Here is a 21,175-nt window from a genome sequence, read left to right as displayed (position 1 = left end):
TGACCGCCTGGAAGTTGAACGGAACCGGCTTCTAGACCAGGGATACAGCACAGCGATTGTCAATACCATGATCGAGGCTAGAAAGCCATCTACTAGAAGAATATACGGCCTGTCGTGGAAGGCCTTCGTTCTGTGGTGCAGAAGAAAAGATGTCGATCCCCTATTTCCTAGAGTTTCCGAGGTCCTGGAATTCTTGCAAGAAGGGGTGGAACAGGGACTGAAGGCAGCTACTCTATGCAGGCAGGTAGCAGCTCTGTCTTCAGTCATTCCTTCCATCAACGGCATTGCACTCTCTAGGCACCCACACATTCAGACCTTCCTGAAGGGAGTGCTCCAGACCAGTCCTCCAGCCATCCACCGTTTCCCTACTTGGCGTCTCAACGTGGTGCTGGCTGCACTCACTAGACCTCCCTTTGAACCCATCAGGGAGATTCCGCTAAAGATGCTAAGAATGAAAGCAGTCTTCTTAACGGCGGTTACCTCGGCCAGGAGGGTCTCAGAATTAGGAGCATTGTCAGTTAGGAAAGGTTTGTGTGTTTTTCACTGGGATAAAGTTGTCCTACGACTTTGTTCCCAAAGTTAATTCGGTGCTTCACCGGAAGCAAGAAATCCACCTACCGTCTTTCTGCCCCAACCCCAGCCATCCAAAGGAAAAGGAGTGGCACAACTTGGATCTTCGGAGACTCCTCAGAGTCTACATTAAGCGTACTTCTCACCTGAGAAGGTCAGACTCTCTGTTCATCTCCTTAACCAACCCCAGCAAGGGTCTTAAGATGTCTAGGACGGCTATCAGCTACGCCATAAGACAGTGCATCGCTGCGGCGTACCAAGCCAGTAAGGTCCCGGTAGGGATCACGGCTCATTCTGTGCGGAGCGCTGCCGCCTCGGCAGCCTTCGATAGACAAGCCTCGGTGGAGGAAATTTGTAAGGCAGCCACCTGGCCGTCAGTGTCCACCTTCACCAGGCACTATAAGATTAATACCATGGCCTCTGCCTCTACCGATGCAGCCTTCGGCAGAAGAGTTCTGCAACATGTCTTGGAAGCTCCTCAGCCCACCCAAACAGGGTAGCTCTTCGAGATCCCACAGTTGCAAGATGCCTTGAGAGCCCAGAACGAGAACGGAGCCTTGTTTACTTACGTGAGGGCTCCTTCTGTTCTGGGATCGAAGGCATCTTGCCCGCCCAGAGCTCACTTCCAAGACGTAGTAGTAATTTAATGAAATCAGTTTCAGGCGTTTCATGGGGCACCCTGTAGGGGATTATACTGTCTCCTTCGCCCGTCAACTTGTTCTCAATAAGAGCGTGTGTTTCCTTATGTGTTCATGTGGATATGTTTCCTCTTATTTCCTTCTCACATTCTTATAGTCCCGGGTAGTGTTGTTGCTGTTTCTTGCACTTACCTGTCTCCTTTAGCTCGGCAAGTCCGAAACCTGGATATGGGTGGAGCTCCCGCCCAGGAAGCCAGGAAGTGAAGTTTTTAGTCCTGCCTCCCTGGGCACGTGATGGTAAAACCCACAGTTGCAAGATGCCTTCGATCCCTCACATAAGTAAACAAGGCTCCGTGTTATTATACTTTATATTGTTTTTAATAAATGTATTTATTGTATTGGATTTTAATTCTGATGTTAGCCGCCCTGAGCCCAGCAGTGTTGGGATATAAATAAAAGTTTATTATTATTATTAAACAGCAGGTTGCACTCATGCAGTTGTGAGCTAGGATCTCTGCACGTTGTGCTCTAGTAGAACAGATGATCAGCACGCAAGGCAAAAATAAGTCTAGAGCAGGGGTGTCAATCATAAGGCCCGTGGGCTGGATCCACCCCCTTGAGAGCTCTTATCCAGCCCTCGAGCCAGCCATGGCAGCCACCACCACCACCCCTCTCGATCTGGGCAGGGAAGCCTCCTGCAGGGCTGCCTGCCAAGGCAGCCACTCCCTCACTCTTGATCTGGGCTGGCAAGCACCCTGCAGGGTTGCCAGCCAAGGCAGCCCCCCACCCTCGATCTGGGCTGGCGAGGCATGGCCCAGCCCGACCAAGTGACACTTATGTCATATCCTGTCCTCGTAATAATTGAGTTCAACGCCCCTGGTCTAGAGCCTGAGTTTAAAAAGTTTGGAAACCAGTCTCATGAGGTGGTGCAGTTCTGGAGAGGCAGGCAAGAATGACTCTGCATCATAGATCATAGAGTCTACCATATCCCTCTCTGCCCTGGCTCCTGAATAGACAGGTCCCTGTGGCATCCTCTTTTCATGGTGTAGCCTCTCTTACTCCAAGAAAAAGAGATTCTTCTGCGACCTGCCTAGGTGGCCTGAAGGGCTTTTAGGGAGCTTAATTCCAGCTTTCCCTCTGGAGGGCCTTCTGGTAGTCTAATACCTTCCTCCGTGAATATGATGAGCAAGTGTTTTCTCTCTCCTTTCTGACATCATATTAAATATTTGAAAGCTATTGTAATGATTCTCTTTAATCTTCTTCTTTTCTTTGGGAGAGATGTGCCCATTCATTCAGTTTCTGACACGTTGCAGTGCTTGCCACCAATTTAAAATCACAAAGCTAACTTACTACTTTTGTTCTGATTTATGGGAAAAGCCGGATTTCAGGAAGAATGTCTCCAATTCTTTGTGCTTCCTCTGAAGCCCCTCATTCTGGACACTTCGTTTCATGCCCCCTTGTGGCGTCCACTTGCAAATTACTTCATTCTGTGAAAGCGGAGAATCATGGGTTTCTTGAGCCAGATTAGCATTAAAGCGTCTGAACCTTGGAGTCACAGCAGGTTAAGAAATGTTTGGCTTTTCGGCTCTAACGTCTCACTAATAGGCTATTGGAGTCAGGAAAGATCCCACACACACACACACACACTCCAAGGTATTTCCCTCCTCCTCAGGCATTGGACATACCCAGAACTGGAAGAAACGGGCTTGTGTTAAAAGGCTAAGGCAATATTATTTTCTCTGGGAGGCTTGGGAGGGAGGGGGAAGAGAAATGGTTCCTGCCATCATTGTGGGGGAGAGAATTTCCCAGGGATTGGATGCCTTCCCTCACAGCTCGCTTACATGAACAGCAGGAGGATCTTATGATCTCCCACACTTTAATCCTGTTCTTTGTCTGAGGAGCTCACGGTTGCATATATGGGATGTCCTGATCTATGTGACATCCCTATGAGACAGTTTAAACTGATTTTACCAAATTTAAGCTGATTTTACCCAGTAAAAGGGCTACCCAGTAAGCTTCATGGCTGAGCGAAGATTTGAACCCAGTTCTCCACAGACCAAATCTAGTATTCACTACACCACATAGTCTGTCTTCCATGGTTGCCCTGCAAGCACTTTCAGGATGCAACAGTTTATTTTAGTTATTTATTTTGCTCATACCCCACATTTCTCCCCAATGAGGCCCCAAAGTGGCTTACAAAATTTTCCCCTTCTCCATTTTTATCCTGTGAGGTAGGTTAGGCTGAGAATGTGAGTCACTGATCCAAGGTCACCCAGCAAGCTTCCATGGCAGAGTGGGAAGAAGAAGAGTTGGTTTTTATACCCCGCTTTTTCTCTACCTTTAAGGAGTCTCAAAGCGGCTTACAATCGCCTCCCCTTCCCCTCCTCACAACAAACATCTTGTGAGGTAGATGGGACTGAGTGAGTTCAGAGAGAACTGAGGCTAGCCCAAGGTCACCCAGCAGGCTTCATGTGGAGGAGGGGGGAATCAAACCCGGTTCTCCAGATGAGAGTCCACCGCTCTTAACCACTATACCCCACTGGCTCTCAACCTGGGCCTCCCAGATCCTCGTCTGCCTCCCCAACCCAGCAGCACACGTTCTGCAGTTTGCAGAGAGCCGCACTGGCAGTTACCATCAACCAAAACAACCACATTTACACCCATCCCTGCCATGAGACAGCTTGGAGAGGCTTGCAGCTTACTGGCCTATTCCTCCAGTGAGGGCCATTTCAAGGTGGAGACCACCTGCCAACCACAAGGCTCACCAGGCAAGGGCCTTCCCTACTTCCTGAAACACAAGGCAGGTACAGCATGTGCTCAGAAGAGCCGCTCCTGACCACGCCACTGAGCATGACTGCTGTGGCCACTACATCACACTGGCTCTAATTACACTCGCCCCTCTTGATCTCTGCTCTGGCATTCTGATCTGAATGATCTGATGAAAAGTTGTCTTTTGTTACATCTGATAGCATTAAAAAATTTCCTCAAGCACAGCAGCACCCAACAGTTCAGCCCTTGTGAACTTTCCGTCCTTGCCACTAATACACCATGCTTACCTGTTCAGCTTCTCTTTGACTCTCACTGACTCCTCCCTTGTTTTTGTATCCCATTTGAGAAATTCTGGGCTAATCTGTAAGGACTGTTTAGGTAATGTGGCCCTCTCCTTGTTTATTACTTTTATAATATGCTGCCTTTTTGTGGTTGAAGAAGAGTTGGTTTCTATACCCCGCTTTTCTCTACGTTTAAAGAGACTCAAAGCAGCTTACAATCTCCTTCTCTTCCACTCCCATAACAGGCACCTTGCGAGGTAGGTGAGGCTGAGAGAAATCTGAGCGAACTGTGACTGGCCCAAGGTTACCCAGCAGGCTTCAAGTGGAAGAGTGGGGAATAGAACCTGGTTCACCAGATTAGAGTCCAGCCCTCATGTGGAGGAGCGGGGAATCGAACCCAGTTCTCCAGATTAGCGTCCACTATGGTTAACCACTGCACCATGCTGGTTGCTGTGTTATGTATCTTCCAAAAATACCCTGGGTCCTTTCCTCAGTGTAGGAGGATTGGGCAAAGTGACTTTGACATCTAATTCAAGTCTCTGCGCTGCTAGCGTGCTAAGAACTTTCTCTAGATGGATCACTGATCTGATCCAGCAGGGCTCTTCTATACTGAGGTAAGGACCCAGAGTATGTTTGGAAGACACATGACTCAGCAAAACACAAAAAGGCAGTGCATTATAAAATGCCATAAAGAGGGAGAGAGCCACCACACCTAAACACTCCTTACAGATTAGCCCAAAATTTCTCAAAGGAGATACAAAGATAAGGTGAGGAGTCAGAGAGAGAGTCACAGAGAAGTTGAACAGCTATCTGCTAGTACATCTTCGTGGCCTCTGTGCAGTACCACATGGGATCTGCACATGCGCAGGTCAGCCGCGGAGAAACTTTGTGTAGAAAGCTTCTAGAAGGGATGACTCCCCCTCCCTCCTCGCCGGTTTTCTGCCCAGCAACAGCTCTTCCCACCAAAACAGTCACATGACAAGGGGGAGGGGAGTCGGCCATCCCTCAGTTGTCTCTTTGCCGCCGTGGAGAGAGAGCGTGTGGTGAGCTTCTGTTAGCATTGTGGTAGACTCCTGCCTGTTTTCAGTGTTTGTGAGTTGATCATGGCTTTATTTAAAAACTGTGCCTCCTGTGGTATGAAGATGTCTCAGAAAAACGATCATAAGGAGTGCCTTTACTGCCTAGGTGAAAATCACATTACTGGATCCTGTAGGGCCTGTAGCCGATTCACACCTCGGGCTAAGCAGGGCCGGGAGGCCAGACTCAAGGCTTTTTTATACGAAAAGGGTTTGAGACCATCAAGATCTCCCCTTGAATCAAGTAGGTCAAGAGGGAAAAGGACGATTTCTACTTCTTCCTCCAGAACCTCAAAGAAGAAGTCCGCGTCCACATCAACGGTGCCAACAAAGTCGCTCGGTACTGACTGCAGCTCCAGAGGATAGTCTCCCTGATGCTGAATGCCCTAGGTACCTAAGGAATCGGAACTGAAGGATTGTCACCATTCACAGTCTCCCAAGACAGGACTGTCTTTGGAAACGGCAACCAGCGCGGAACTGATGGAGAAACACCACTCTCCCAGACAACACGCACCATCTAGGGAGCGGTCTCCTAGGCAGCAGAGGTCTACGTCCCCTCATGCAGCATCGCATCGGGGAGACAAGTCCACGAGCAGATCGCCCAGTGGCTGTGCCATCTACTTTCCCCCTCTGATAGAAGACTCCATCCACATCAACATCCTTCCAGCTAGGGCTGTGCATATCGATAAACCCAAACAGAAAAAAGCCATTTCGGTAAATTTCGGGTTCGGATTTACCAAATTCCAAAACCTGGGGGGAAAGCCAATGCCGAATTGGCAGTTCCTGAAAAAAACAGGTAATTTTTTGGCTTTTTCGAGTTCTCCTTTGTGAAGCTCCGGGGGGGGGCATTTTTTTGAGGTAGAACCCCCAAACTTGCTGAGTAGCTTGTAGGGACTCTCCTTGCAAGAACCCCCAAGTTTGGTGAAGATTAGGTTGGGGGGTCCGAAGTTATGGGAAGAGGTCGCCCCCTCCTGCCTCCATGCACAAGCCGGAAGGTAAGAGTCAGATTCTCTGTTGATTCACTAATCGGCTAATGCTTGTCTATGGAGGAGGGGCAACTTCTCCAGAGCCAATAACACCAGACCTCCTGGCCCAATCTTCGCCAAACTTTGGGGTTCATGCAAAGAGAATCCCTGAAAGCTACCCTGAAAATTTGGGACCTCTACCCCCAAAAATGCCCCCACAGGAGTTTCGCAAAAAATCCCCATTGGTTTATATTGTGAGTACTTTCAATCAGCCCTACTTCCGCAGGATTGCGCCTACGTAGCGCCTAGTCCGCCTGAGTTAATATTAGAGGCTTCTAAACTACTCCTGAAAGGAGCTATAGCCAAAGTGGATCAGCATAAGGACCAGGAGGGCTTTTATTCAAGGTCACCTGGCTACTCAAGACATAAAGGTCTTTCCTTATTTGGATGATTGGCTCCTCATGGAGTCATCGTCAGAGGCCCTCTCACGTAGTGTCCAGATCACAGTTGCTCTACTGGAGGATTGGGGCCTGGTGGTCAACTTCGAAAAATCTAAACTCACACCTACTGAAAGGATAGAGTTTATTGGTACCATATTTGACTCACAAGTGGGTATGCTCTTTCCCCCACTCCAGAGAATCAGGTCTATACAAAATCTAATTGATTCCTTTCGCAGGGTAACATTCCAGAAAGTGGTTAAGATACAAAAGTTGCTGGGTCTCATGGCCTCAACAACAGCCATGGTCCCCCATGCCAGATTAAAGATGTGCCCCTTACAGTTGTGGTTTTTATCAGTGTTCAGGATTAACGTTGATCACCAATGGAAACGCCTGTCTATCCCATGGTCGATCCTTCACTCCCTGGAATGGTGGCAACAGGAGAGTAATTTGTTACAAGACATTTCCTTTGGTGTACCTACACATGATTGCCAAGTTTTCACTGATGCTTCTGTAGGGGCTGGGGGGATTCAGTGTAGAGACTTTGCGGCCAAGGGGAGATGGTCCCCCACAGAATCCAACCTGCACATCAATTTACTGGAGTTGAGGGCTGTAAGATACGCCTTTGTATCTTTTGCAGATTTCCTTCAAAAAAACACATACTCATAGCCACAGACAACACCGTGGCAAAGTATTATATAGCCAAACAAGGAGGAATGGGTCCTAAGGAACTCTGCGGAGAAGCCGTCCTTATTTGGCCCTGGGCCATCGAACACAAGATGTCTCTGTCAGCCATCCATATCGCAGGAGTCTCCAACACCATCACAGACTCACTCGGCAGAGACATTCCACGCAACACAAGTGGTCGATTGGTTGATATTACCTGCAGCCTGTCTGCCCGGTGGGGTTTTCCGGTTATAGACTTGTTCGCCAACCGGGACAACGCAAAGTGCGAGCTCTTTTGCTCAAGAGCTGTGTCAGATCCCCATTCTGTCGGAGATGCCTTCCAAATAGATTGGGGAGGCCGTCTGGTTTATGCGTTTTCCCCCATCCCGCTAGTATTGCGGACGATAGGGAAAATACAGACAGGGCAACAGGGGAGGGGCTGGGGCTCAGTGGCAGAGCATCTGCTTGGCATGCAGAAGGTCCCAGGTTCATAGAATCATAGAGTTGAAAGGGACCACCAGGGTCAGCTAGTCCAACCCTCTGCACAATGCAGGAATTTCACAACTACCTCACACACACCCAGCAACCCCTACTCCATTTCCAGAAGATGGCCATGGTGCCCTCCCTCTCATGAACTGCCTAAGGTCATAGAATCAGCATTGCTGACGGATGGCCATCTAGCCCTTGATTAAAAACCTCCAGGGAAGGAGCACTTACCACCTCCCAAGGAAGCCTGTTCCACTGAGGAACCGCTCTAACTGTTAGAAAATTGTTCCTAATGTCTAGATCACTGGTTCCCAACCGGGGGTCCGCGGACCCCCAGGGGTCCGCGAGAATTAAATTAAGGTCCGCAAAACAAAGTTATAAACCCATAATAAATTAATATTTTCAATTAAAAGTTCTCTATTATAAAAATATATTCAAATATTATTCTAAGTTTAATGTTTAACAGTTATGATTAAAGTTTATTTTTGAATTCTTGGAATTTTAATTTTGAACCTTGGCGTCCCTGAACCGAACAAAACAGTCCTAGTGGTCCCTGGTCAAAAAAAGGTTGGGAACCACTCTAGATGGTTGGTTCTGGTCTGAAGAGCTGTTGCTGGGCGGAAAACAGGGGAGGGGGAGTCGTCCCTTCTAGAAGCTTTCCACACTAAAGTTCTCCATAGCTGACCTGCACATGTGCAGATCCCATGTGTGCCTGCACAGAGGACCACTCAATGAACAACAGTTACAGGTAAGTGCAACTTGTTTTTGTATGTAAAGAAATCCTCAGTGCTGTCTTTGGTACCTAGATTTTGACCCATGTGAGAACTCTTTGTCTATTGTAAGTAGTTGCATAAGCATACATGATTTGCTGGTGCTCTCCTGGTACTCTTAGGGCTTGGGCGATCTTGTCCTTTCACCATTAGTAACACCAGAGATTGGTACCAATCAAAAAAATGTTGGTCACCATGAGCCTGCTTCTTCTCCATTGTGGAGCACTGGCAGGTATCTGTTCTTTGATTTTATTCTGAGTTTCAGAGGTATTTGGAACAATTTAGAAGGTCTGCAGATGGTCTTCCTTCTTCTTCCACAACCCTCATGCTAGTAGAAGGATGAGAACAGCCCCATGCCCTGTGAAATGTCACTGGGACTTAAAGCACTTCTGAAGCATAGTACAGTTGCAAGGATAACACCCCCCAGCCCCCTTCTGCAGATACAAGATGGGGAAAAGGCTAGGGTCAGTTATCTGAAGGTGGGAAAGATGCGGTGAGAAAATCTGTGGTCCTTTGAGAAAAACCCTCATACATTTCTTTCTGCAGCAGCCAGAGGCAGAAAAGGAGTTGGGATCAGCTGATTAACTGAGTGGACGTTTCTCTCCACGCCTTTTGATCAGCTAATGAATGAACGCATCTTATCAGGCTGTCATTTTTATGGATTTTTGTTGTTGCAAATAGATCTTTTCAGAAGCAGGAAAATTAATACCCCTTCAGGGATGGCCTGTAGACTCCTTGACCTTGGCATTCTACTGAAAACTCAAGCTACAGAATTTAGAGGGATTTCTTTTCTCCTCCAACTATGAAATGGCCTCCTGATAATGTCACTCATTCGCCAGAGATTTGTAGGGGGTGGGGGGAGCCTGCTCTCTGCTGCATTTCTCAGTCACAATACATGGTTGTTGTTTTTTAATCTTTTCCAACATGTTCTTTGTAGCATAACAGTAGATGGTTGACAGGAAGTGCAATAGAAATAGAATGCCTTTATTGTTTGTACATGTGTGCGGGCTTACTGTTTGGTTTCTTACAAATCTGCAAAACAAAATTTTGCAGTGAGATTTGAGAACCATTGTCAAGAACCTCATTTCTAACTGTCTGCATTGAACAGCCAGATTTTAGAAAATATGCTGCATGTGAAAGAGTCAAGGCATTTTAGTAGCAATGGGGTGTATGCGCGTAAAGTGCCATTGCAGCTGACTTATGGTGACCCCTCCTCCCCGGGGTTTTCTAGGCAACCCTGGACTTCCTTGGTGGTCTCCCATCCATCCAGCCCTTCTTAGCTTCCGAGCTCTGACGAGATCAGGGTAGCCTAGGCCATCCAGGTCAGGGCAGTAGCCATGTTAGTCCTACAGGATAAGGAACACAAAGTGGAGAATCAGTACAACTTTTTTTGAGAAAGTTACTACCTTTCTGGATCAGGGGAATGCTGTAGACATAGTTTATCTAGATTTCAGTAAGGATTTTGATAAGGTTCCCCATAATGTTCTTGTTGATAAATTGGGAAAATGTGATTTAGATCCTGTTACTGTTAGGCGGATCTGTAACTGGTAGGCAAATCGCACCCAAAGAGTGCTTGTTAATGGTTCCTCATCCACTTGGAGAGGAGTTACTAGCCTCAGGGATCTGTCCTGGGCCCTGTGTTGTTCAATATCTTTATAAATGATTTGGATGAAGGAATAGAGGGAATGCTTATTAAATTTGCAGATGATACTAAATTGGGAGGGGTAGCAAATATGGTAGAAGACAGAGCCAGGATATAGGATTATCTTGACAGACTGGAGAATTGGGCTAAAACCAATAAAATGCATTTCAACAGAGATAATGTAAAGTTCTACATTTAGGTAGGAAAAATCAAATGCATCATTATAGGATGTCTCAGCAATAGTGTATGCGAAAAGAATCTTGGGGTCTTAGTACTGAACATGAATCAGCAGTGTGATGCGGTAGCTAAAAAGGCAAATGCTATCTTGGGCTGTATCAACAGACGTTTAGTGTCCAGATCATGCAAAGTGATGGTATCGCTTTACTCTGTTCTGGTTAGACCTAGCCTAGAGTACTGTGTTCAGTTTTGGGCACCGCAATTTAAGAAAGATGTAGACAAGCTGGAACATGTCCAGAGGAGGGCAACAAAGATGGTGAGGGGTCTGGAGACCAAGTCCTATGAGGAAAGGTTGAAGGAGCTGGGTATGTGTAGCCTGAAAAGGAGAAGACTGAAAGGGGATATAATAATCATCTTCAAGTACTTGAAGGGCTGTCATGTGGTGCCGAGTTGTTTTCTGTTGCCCCAGGAGGTTGGACCAGAACCAACGGGTTGAAATTAAATCAAAAGAGTTTCCATCTAGACATTAGGAAGAATTTCCTAACAGTTAGAGCGGGTCCTCAGTGGAACAGGCTTCCTTGAGAGGTGGTAAGCTCTCCTTCCCTGGAGGTTTTTAAGCAGAGGCTAGATGAACATCTGTGTAAGCTCTAGCCCTGCGGCAAACCCATAAACAGATTCCAGCAGACGGCAAGTCCACGAAAGCAATTTTATTGATTAGACTTGACAGGTTACAGAAGCCATATTCAGAATGACACTGGTAAGGGGCTAAGGCAAGACACATGGCATATATGGAAAAGTAAAAGGAGATAACCAGTAACCCAGGCAACCCCCCTCCCAGAGGCAGGAAGGAGTACTTGGCAATTCCCACACTAAAGGAATCTGTGTAGGACTCTATGAAGTCTAAAAACAGGGCACGGACTGGCCTTGGAGAGAACTGCAAAACAACACCTGGGAGCACAACCATGAACTGTCTTCATGGCCTGCTCCTGACAGTCTGTCAGCAATGACCTTAGGCAGTTCATGGGAGTGGGAGGGCATCGGCCATCTTCTGCTCATGTAGTAGGGTCACTGGTGTGTGTGTGGGGGAGGTAGTTGTGAATTTCCTGCATTGTTCATGGGGTTGGACTAGATGACCCTGGTTGTCCCTTCCAACGCTATGATTCAGTGATTCAATACAATTTATGTGGATCAGCTAGTAATGATGGCAGTGGGAGTAAGCTTTTGAATGACACAGAACTTTTAGTCAAACTGAGCATTTATGAATCTGAGGAGAGAAGGAAGTTTCTGCACCAGTGTCATGATATGGGGACTGATTTTTAATATTTACATGGCAGACATACACATTGGTGTCTTCCAGCGAACACCATAAAACGCACCTCCTGAGGGGGGAATGCATGCCAGAGAACCACAGTTGGCCGCGGCCTGGTGGGATGCGTTCTGAAGTTAACAGATGTACGTCTCCCTTGTCAATTTTAAACTGATTATAACTACAGTAAATACGTGAGCGCTTGGGATAATGTCTCTGACATAAGGTGTGAACTGACCTTTAATTATGCTACTAAATAAGCATGCCAGTCTGATTTCAACTTATGCAAATGCTCCAAGGCCCAGAGCTGTCAATGAAATGTAGATGTTCCTTCTGGAATGTACTTATAGCACTGATGCATGCATCTCCACAGACAGCCCAATGTATTTCTTGTACTTGATTCGCACTTGACTTTTTAAAAAAACTGGGCTTGTAGCTCCATGGACATCTTTTCCACAGAACTATAAAACCAAGCTTTAGTAGCATAAGCTCAAGCTAGGGAGAAGTTGCACCGACTATGCTGATTCCTTTTTTCTGCTGGGGGAGCCTGAGATCTTGCTACCCCAAAGGGTCATTGCAATGGCTGAGCAATTCCTCCTTCCTCTGTATATGGGGTAGATCAGTACTTTATGGACCAGTAATTAAGCATACAATAGAAGTGTGTTTCAGAGCATACTTGATCTTTTTTGTTTGTTTGTTTCTCTTGCACTCTCACCGAGTAAAAAATCTGTCTTTAAGCTCTGCTGGAACTTAGGGATTTGTTTTTTGTTGGATTCCTGGCTTGCATCCAGCCAGCGTTGTTTGAATTCAGAGTTGTCCCAGCAATGCTGTTATGTGTTTACAGCCGTTTCCATTGGGGAACTACCATGTGGTCACCACGCAGTCTGGAGATCATGTTTGCTATGCTGCATTTTTTGGATATCTGCCTCCTTGTACTTGTGGTAAGCTACAAGGATTTTAGCTATGAAAAGCAAACTTGGATGAGCCTGTTACATACTTTTCAGAAAACTCTACATAGAATGGGGATGATGGGGCTTTCATGGGGAGACCCGAGAGGCACGTCTGGAATGGCAGTGCAACCATTTGGTAAAGTAACACCATGCCTATCTATGGCCTTAAGCATTCTAGGTGTATTTCTGCATACAAGAAGGGGATTGGACTCACGTGGAAGGGGGGTTTCCTTTCTTATCTCCTCGCTGTGTCTGTGAGCAAAGATGGCAATGGCCAATATGAATGGAAGTTTCTTCATTTTTCGGATCTCTGATACATACAGCGGAAGGGGGCCCTTACAGTAGAATCAAGAGGAGTTGGATTCGTCTTGTATGTCATAGCACCAAGCCTTTTTGGTTACACGTGTTATCTTCTTGAGCTTCCTTTGCAAACCTGGGGAAAATCCAAGTGAGCCCCACATCTAGCCTCAAAGGTTGCCAACCTCCAGGTGAGGCTTTTAGATCTCCCAGAATTCCAACCCATCTCCAGATGACAGCTGTCAGTTGCCTTGGAGAAAATGGCTGCTTTGGACTGAGGACTGTATAGCATTATGCCCTGCTGTGGTTCCCCCCCCCCCAACACTGCTTTCCCCAACACGGAGATGGCAACCCTCCCAGCACCTCTTGAGCAGTTGTTTGATTCACCATATTTCTCTTGCTGATGTTTACACTTAATTTTTGCATGTGTGGCCTGATCTGGAGTGTGGCAAATCTGGGCATTCGCTGAGCAGGGAGGGCCTGCTACCCAGTGCTGCTGCCATTCCTTTTTCTGCTCAGAACACCCAAGAAGGGCCAAGGCAACCGGAGAGAATTCTCCATTCGTGCCCCGTGGTCTCTTCCAGGGTATGGTGGTCCTCTGAGGGTGCTTGGGGTGTGAGTCGGAGCCCATTGTGAATGGGTGAATGTGTCTGTCGTGTGGTGCAGGTTGGGTGTGGGCAGAGGCAATTCACTGGTGTATTATGTGCCCAGGGTCCTATCCCGGTGGTAATGTGATTTCCAACCCCTTCTTTCAGTTGACATGGATGATGAAGATGGCCGGTGCTTGCTAGATGTAATTTGGTAAGTACCTATGAATTATGTTTTCTCAAATATTAAGTGTTGCCCTTTCATCCACGCTTGGCTCAAAGCCCCCCCCCTCCCCCGGACCCTTCTGTGTGAACCATGGTGAACCTTGGCTTGTATGGCATATATGCAGCACCGGGCTTTTTCTTTACCTTTGTGGTGCTGAGGCCCAGAACCAAAGGCTTTCTGCTTATAATAGATGGACAGAGCCTGTCACACAACTGTTGTTGAAAGGAAGTGAAGCCCTGGGCAGTTTTTGCCAAAATCAGAGAAACGCTTACATAATATTTACCACTAAACTGTTAGGCCTGTGAGGGTTTTTTACTCTCTTTTCAAGAATACAAAGATAACCTTTTGTCAGTGGCTTTGTGATCAAGACTCTGACTGAAATGAAGAACAATGTTTTAGTGATGGAAGAAGCAGAACAAAAACAGACATGAGCCTAGGGTTGCCATCCTCCAGGGCCCCCCTGAAGATTTCTTGGACCCCACCCTTCACAGGCTCCATCCCCAAATTCTCCAGGTATTTCCCAACCCAGAGCTGGCAACCCCACAATGAACTCCCAAAGGCAAAAATACAGTACTGGAGAGGTTAAATATGTACATGAGGGTGAGTTTGCCTTTAAAAGAATTTTTAAAAGCCACAAAACTATATGCTATAAAATATTTTGCCCCCACCCCCAGTCCAGCTGAAGTTGGTTGTGACCTAAATCACTCAGAAAGCTGTGAGGTTTGATTTAGTCACAACAACCACCCTCTGCCATTGCTTTCAGTGGATCCCTACTTTTGATGTGAAAAGATTGTAAATCTGGAAGTGCAAAACTAAAGTGTAAACTGATATGATTGCTTTTATTTTTTCCTGTCACCAAACAAAATGTAGGTTGGCGGCCATATTTGCTACAAGTTTATTTTAATACGTTTCATACGTTCATATGGGAGATGCAAAGGGTATGAAACCTCCTGTTTCCTTTCAGGGGACAGCTCTTTAAAATAAATGGGGAGGAGTGTTCTTTTTCCTCAAGCACTTATAGTGGGCGGCATGGAGGACAGAGGATTTGGGGTTTTTCACCATATCTTTTTTGGCAACCTTGTCCTCACACCAAAATTGTGTTGATCTTAAGCTGAACAACTGTCCCCCTTCACACTATGTAACAAGCTGAGGCAAATGTCTGAGGAAATCTTGATATGGCACAAGATTTGCAATGTCTTGGTGTCTTTTTTTAAACTAGTTAGACAGACAACTTTCAGTACGTCTTTGGATCCCGGTTTGTAACCTAAACCTATATATATTTAATATGTAAATAAAGCTCTCTTGCTTTCTCTCACGTGGAAACAGAAGGAGAGTAGGTTTTTATACTCCGCTTTTCTCTACCTTAAAGAGTCTTATATGGCTTACAATCACGTTCCCTTCCTTTCCCCACAACAGACACCTTGTGAGGTAGGTGGGACTGAGAGAGTTCGGAGGGAACTGTGACTGGCCCAAGGTCACTCATCAACCAACCCTGGTTCTCCAGATTAGAGTCCACCACTCTTAACCACTACACCACATTGGCGCTCACCATACATGTGTGTGTGAAAGAGGGGAGGAAAATAAATAATAATTCCTGTGTGTATATATTTTGATAAATAAAACATTACCGAATTCCCTGGAAATGATAAGCTGGTTGTGGACACCGAAATGTAGCATATAAGAGAGAAGTTATTAGATCTGCTTCCTGATCATTCATTAGTAACTTACGTTCTGCTCCTTGCCGTTAAAACCAGAAGCCCTACGCATCCTTCTTTCAAGTTCCCTGTATTGATTTTTTTTTTTTTTTTGCAGTGATCCTCAGGCCTTGAACGATTTTTTACATGGATCCGAAAAGGTAAGGAGTTGTTCTTATGTGTGTTTTCCTTTTAATGCTTAAATTGATGCATGTTTAATTAGCAAATGAAAAGGCCTCCTTGAAATGCCTCTGGCATGAGAGAACAGAGGGTGTGTCAGTCCTAGAAACGGAACCAGGAAGGAAGGGGGCTCTGTCATTTTGCTCAAGAATTCTGTATTTATTCACCAGTCTGTAGTAAAAAAAATTACTTTCCTTTCTAATAGTTATCTATGAAAAATTATTTGCTTCCTAATTAGGGGGGAAACAATTCCACCATCACAACTGGAAACTATTTTACAACTCCAATAAAGAAATTACCTAGTCCCCCTGGGTCTGTGGATAAGAAGAAGAGTTGGTTTTTATATGCTGACTATCTCTACCACAATTGGTCTCCATTTCATGTCATCGTGACTTCTTGGACACTGTCAACCTTAAATTTACATTCACGTACCGTAATTTTGAAATCTTTTTAATTACAGATTGACAGTGATGATCTCCTGGACAACACGGGAGATGGAGCCAGTGCCTTCTTTGAAGGTGCTGGGGTACGTATTTTTTTCCGCATCATTTTCACAGTATGGTTTACATTCATTTGAGAGATGTCATGCCTTTTCTTTGCACGTTTTATACATTTTTTAAAAATTACACTCAATGCATGACAAAGGTAGACAGGATGCTAAGTTACATTCCCTTGATAGAAAGCAGGCGGTAGCCAGACAATACAGAGGCACCGAAAAGCATTAAAGGTGCTATTAACACCCTAGATCACCCCCCTTTCCCCCCAAAATGGTTAAGATGCTGTGAAGTAATGCGACAGCCCTGTTTCTGTTCCCAGTACTAAACAGAACTGTATGTGGAGGTTGCGTGGAGGTTGCTTTATAAACAGATGGGCTGAGCTAGGGCCAAATTGGTAGATGCAGGCTTCAGAAATCTCTACATTCATTTTGTTTTAATGGTGGGTTGGAATTCTGAACAGCAATTAAACATTCAAGGTATGTGGTGGGGGGAATCTGCTTTTTAATTTAACCACACCGGTGGGAAGCTGGCAGGGAGAGTCCACCCTTAAGGCTGTTAGTGGTCCCAGTCAATTTCCTGCATAAACTCTGTAACCTGGAGAGTGGTTTGATTTCAGCCGCAATTTGTTCAGAGTTGGTGCAGCATGAGACGGCAGGTGCAGAAGTGCTTTGGATTTTCATGGCCAGCCCACTCTTGTTCTGACCCATTCATTTGGAATGCGGAGTACTCGGCATGCTTTGCCTTTGCTGTTTCCTGCTTGTCTTCTTCCAGCCTGACATTTTGTTCTGCTGTGTGGGGAGGGAGATCAATCACGATGCGTAGCCATGTTAGTCTGTCTGTAGCTGTAGAAAAGAGCAAGAGTCCAGTAGCACCTTGAAGACTAACAAAATTTCTGGTAGGCTATGAGCTTTTGTGAGTCACATCTCACTTCTTCAGATTTGGCTAGAATGTGTGTCCATCTATCCTTAAGTAGAGAAGAGTGAATTCAGACACCCAATGTCAATACCATGTAAATGCCAATAGCAGGTAAATGACATTAGCAGGCGTGATTGGATTAGGTGTGATATGCAGAGGGGGAGTGTGTGTGTGTGTGTGTGCATAAAGTGCTATCAAGTCGCAGCTGACTTATGGCGACCCCTTTTTGGGGTTTTCATGGCAAGAGACTAACAGAGGTGGTTTGCCAGTGCCTTCCTCTGCACAGCACCCCTGGTATTCCTTGGTGGTTCCCCATCCAAATACTAACCAGGGCTGACCCTGCTTAGCTTCTGAGCTCTGATGAGATCAAGCTAGCCTGGGCCATCCAGGTCAGGGCAGAGGGGGAGAAATCAGCATTGGTAATGAGACAGGAATCCCAGGTCCCTATTCAGTCCAGGAGAATGAATTCTCTTGGACTGAATAGAGAACCAGGCATTCATGTCTCAATACCAATGGTGATTTCTCCATGCCTACTACCCCTCTGCATATCATATTAAATCCAGTCACACCTGCTAATGTCATTGGGTGTCTGAATTCACTCTTCTCTACTTAAGGATAGATGGACTCACATTCCATTCGTATCTGAAGAAGTGAGCTGCGACTCACAAAAGGTCGTGTGTGTGTGTGTAAAGTGCCGTCAAGACGCAGCCGACGTATGGCGACCCCTTTTGGGGTTTTCATGGCAAGAGACTAACAGAGGTGGTTTGCCAGTGCCTTCCTATGCACAGCAACCCTGGTATTCCTTGGTGGTCTCCCATCCAAATACTAACCAGGGCTGACCCTGCTTAGCTTCTGAGATCTGATGAAATCAGGCTAGCCTGGGCCATCCAGGTCAGGGCGTCACAAAAGGTCATACCCTACCAGAGATTGTGTGGGGAGGGAGTTCCTGATCACGGCAATCATCTTAGTAAAGGTTGGAGAGTTGCAGAAGCATTTGGGAAAGATTTTCTTTCAGAATGAGATCAGGAACTTCCATTTGTGTTCCCTGGCAATTGTGGGAGCTGAAGCACCTTCATCTTTTTGTTGTTGTTGTTGTACCAGATGTGTTGTTGCGAAGTCTGATATGAGGCAGAAAATGCTGTCTCTTTGCCTGGCATAAGTGGCCCTCAGTAGGGCCCACAGTAGGGATGTATATTAAGAGAATTAAAACTGATTAAGGACATGGCTGATTAAGGACTGCAGCACATTTTTTTGAAGTTTTTCATTTCCCGAATGTACATTACAAGACATATAAATGTACACATCAAATTCTTACATTATGATGGAACTTACTCTGTAACTTCTATTGCATTTTACCTTCTTTGAATGTTATAATTGCATAATCAGTGATGTATTCCTTAAATTTTAACATTCTATTATTTTTATCATTTAACAAGTATATACTCAAGAAATACTTTCCATTTTTCATAAAAATCAGAGGTTGAGCTATTATTTACTAAAGATGTCAACTTAGCCATAATTGCATATTCTGCTGCTTTATTTGTCCATTCAGTTACATCTGGATAGTCTTCTGCTTTCCACTTTCTTGCATACTCCACTCTTGCTGCTGTCACCTACTGCAGCACATTTTGACCCACTCCACGGAGAGAGGCAAACTCTAGGAGAAGGATGCAGTTCCACAGCATTAACTAAAATGACAAACCTGTTGAGCACAGAGACATCTACATTTCTCCATTTGTTTCACTGCAATGCATAACTTTGTCTTCCCTGTCTGTGTTCCATCTTCGCTTGTTTAGCTGCATGTACAAGAATCCTCTGGCAATCATCTGAACGCCGAACAGAACCAGCCCACAACCAGCGTTGACCTAGACTTCTTGGAAGATGACATCCTGGGTTCACCCTCGGGGGGCGGGGCCAAACTGCAGAACTCGGACCAGCCCTGTGACATTCTCCAGCAGAGCCTCCAGGAGGCAAACATCACGGAACAGACTCTGGAGGCTGAGGCGGAGCTGGACCTGGGCTCTTTCCAGCTCCCAACGCTCCAGCCGGTGGTCCACACCGCCTCCGATGGCACCCCGCAGATTTTCTCTAGTGGGGCGGACCTTCTTGGGCTGCAGCAGCCGGCAGTCCTCACCCACCAAGCGCTGGTGCAGCAGTCAGTGGGGGCAGACGTGGTCAACAAAGCCATCAGCGTACAGCCTTTTCTCCAACCGGTCGGCCTGGGGAACGTCACCATACAGCCCATCTCCAACCTTCAGGGCTTGCCCAACGGGAGCCCCAGCGGGACACTGGGCATCGGGCAGATTCAGGTGGTTGGCCAGCAAGTGATGGCGATCAACCAGCCTGCTCAGCAGATCATCGCCAAGCAAGTCCAGCCATCCCAGGTGGCCGCCATGCCAGTCGGGAGTTACATTGCTCAGACGGCAGCGGAGCAGCAGCAGGTCACTCTCGCCTCGGCCGGGGTGTCTCCCCAGAATGCAGGCCTCGTCATCCAAAAGAACCTCCCAGCGGTGTCCACAACAACGCTGAACGGAAGCTCCATGTTCGGGAGCGTGTCTGCAACGCAGGGCTCCCAGCCGCTGACTGTCACGTCCAATTTGAGCAGCCCACTGATGCAAGCCCAGAATGTGATCATCCACCGGACGCCCACACCGATTCAACCCAAGCCCGCGGGAGTCCTGCAGCAGAAGGTGTACCAGATCACCCCCAAGCCCTTTGGCCCCAACAACACCGCCCTCACTATCCAGAACGAGGCCGCCCTGCAGCAGCAGAAAGCCCAGCAAAACCTAAACTTCATGGCAGGCAAGGCTGGGCAGAATGTGGTCCTGTCTGCCTTCCCGCCGGGGCTGCCGGCCAACATGTTCAAACAGCCCCCACCGCAGCAGCAGGCCCTCAGCAAGCCCATGAGTGTCCACTTACTGAACCAAGGGAGCAGCATCGTCATCCCGGCCCAGCACGTGCCCCAGGCCATGCTGCAGGGTCAGAACCAGTTTCTTCTTCCGGGGCAGCTGACCGGCACGTCTGCAGTCCAGATTCCCCAGCAGCTCTCTGCTCTCCAGGCTAACATGGGGGGCCAGATATTAACCACCTCCCACCCTAGCGGACAAACCCATATCATTACTAGCCAAGGGCCTGGGCAGCTGATAACGAATCAGGCGCTGCCTGCCCAAATCCTCACCAATCAGAACCTGGCAAGCCAGCTCAACTTAGGGCAGGTACTGACCTCCCAGAATGCCCATGGCACAGCCCACATCCTTTCTGCTCCTATCCAGCTGCAGCCCGGGCAGGTCGGCCAGCCCACTCTCTTCCAGATGCCCGTCTCTCTGGCCGGTAGCTTGACGACTCAGAGCCAGACGACTGTGGCGGCCTCCTTGGCCGGTGGGGCCATCAACCAGACCGGCCAGACTGTTATCCAGGGGGTCACCCTGCCAAACCAGGTGGCGATGCTAAACGCCGCCGAGAACCTCAACCAAGCCGTGGCCATCCAAGCGCCGGCCAGTGCCAGCAGACAGAGCCCCGGCCTCATTCGGCCACAGTCAGCCTCCAGCACCAACTTGCTGCCGAGCGGCGACCAGCCCAGCATATTGACCGTCCAGTCTGCCCCCCAGGCCTCCGCCCCTCCCCAGCTTCAGCTAAATGTGCAGCAGCAAACTCCACCCCCTCAGCAGCCAGCGCAGTTGCCCGTGAGTGCGCAGCCCAGCCCTAACTTGGTGGCATCTAGTCCAGAAAAGATTGTTTTGGGCCAGGCAGCAGCTGGAACCGTTGTCTCCCAGGATTCCATGCAGATGTTCCTGCAACAGGCAAGTGAGAGGGTTCCTTGAAGGACCATTAGTCTTGCTAGTGTGATTGCTTATGTCTGTCTTGAAGATTGCAGAAAGCATGATTGGGTTTTTGAAACCACATCATGTTGTCCTCCCCTCCCCCCCCCCCCTTAGGATGGATGGATATAGACTCGGTGGTGGAGCAGTAGTCATCCTTTGTTTTAAATAATTTTTGAGATCTAGGCCTTAGTAATAACATTAGTCATTATTTCTCTTAAGTAGCCA

General features: G+C 47.2%; 1 protein-coding gene across 1 annotated transcript in view; it reads left to right on the top strand.

Annotated features, from left to right (window-relative positions):
* BICRA (BRD4 interacting chromatin remodeling complex associated protein) overlaps nt 1-21,175 on the top strand; it is a 148,925-nt gene that overhangs the window by 90,235 nt on the left and 37,515 nt on the right. The window contains exons 2-5 of the mRNA XM_056847532.1: nt 13,786-13,831; nt 15,656-15,698; nt 16,178-16,243; nt 18,926-20,929. Of these exons, the coding sequence (XP_056703510.1) occupies nt 13,791-13,831; nt 15,656-15,698; nt 16,178-16,243; nt 18,926-20,929 (2,154 nt within the window). The 5' untranslated portion in view covers nt 13,786-13,790. The remainder of the gene's footprint in view (nt 1-13,785; nt 13,832-15,655; nt 15,699-16,177; nt 16,244-18,925; nt 20,930-21,175) is intronic.

This window comes from Euleptes europaea, chromosome 3 (assembly GCF_029931775.1).
Source record: "Euleptes europaea isolate rEulEur1 chromosome 3, rEulEur1.hap1, whole genome shotgun sequence".
In the NCBI taxonomy this organism is placed as follows: Eukaryota; Metazoa; Chordata; class Lepidosauria; order Squamata; family Sphaerodactylidae; genus Euleptes; species Euleptes europaea.
This window is presented reverse-complemented; position numbering and strand designations above follow the sequence as displayed.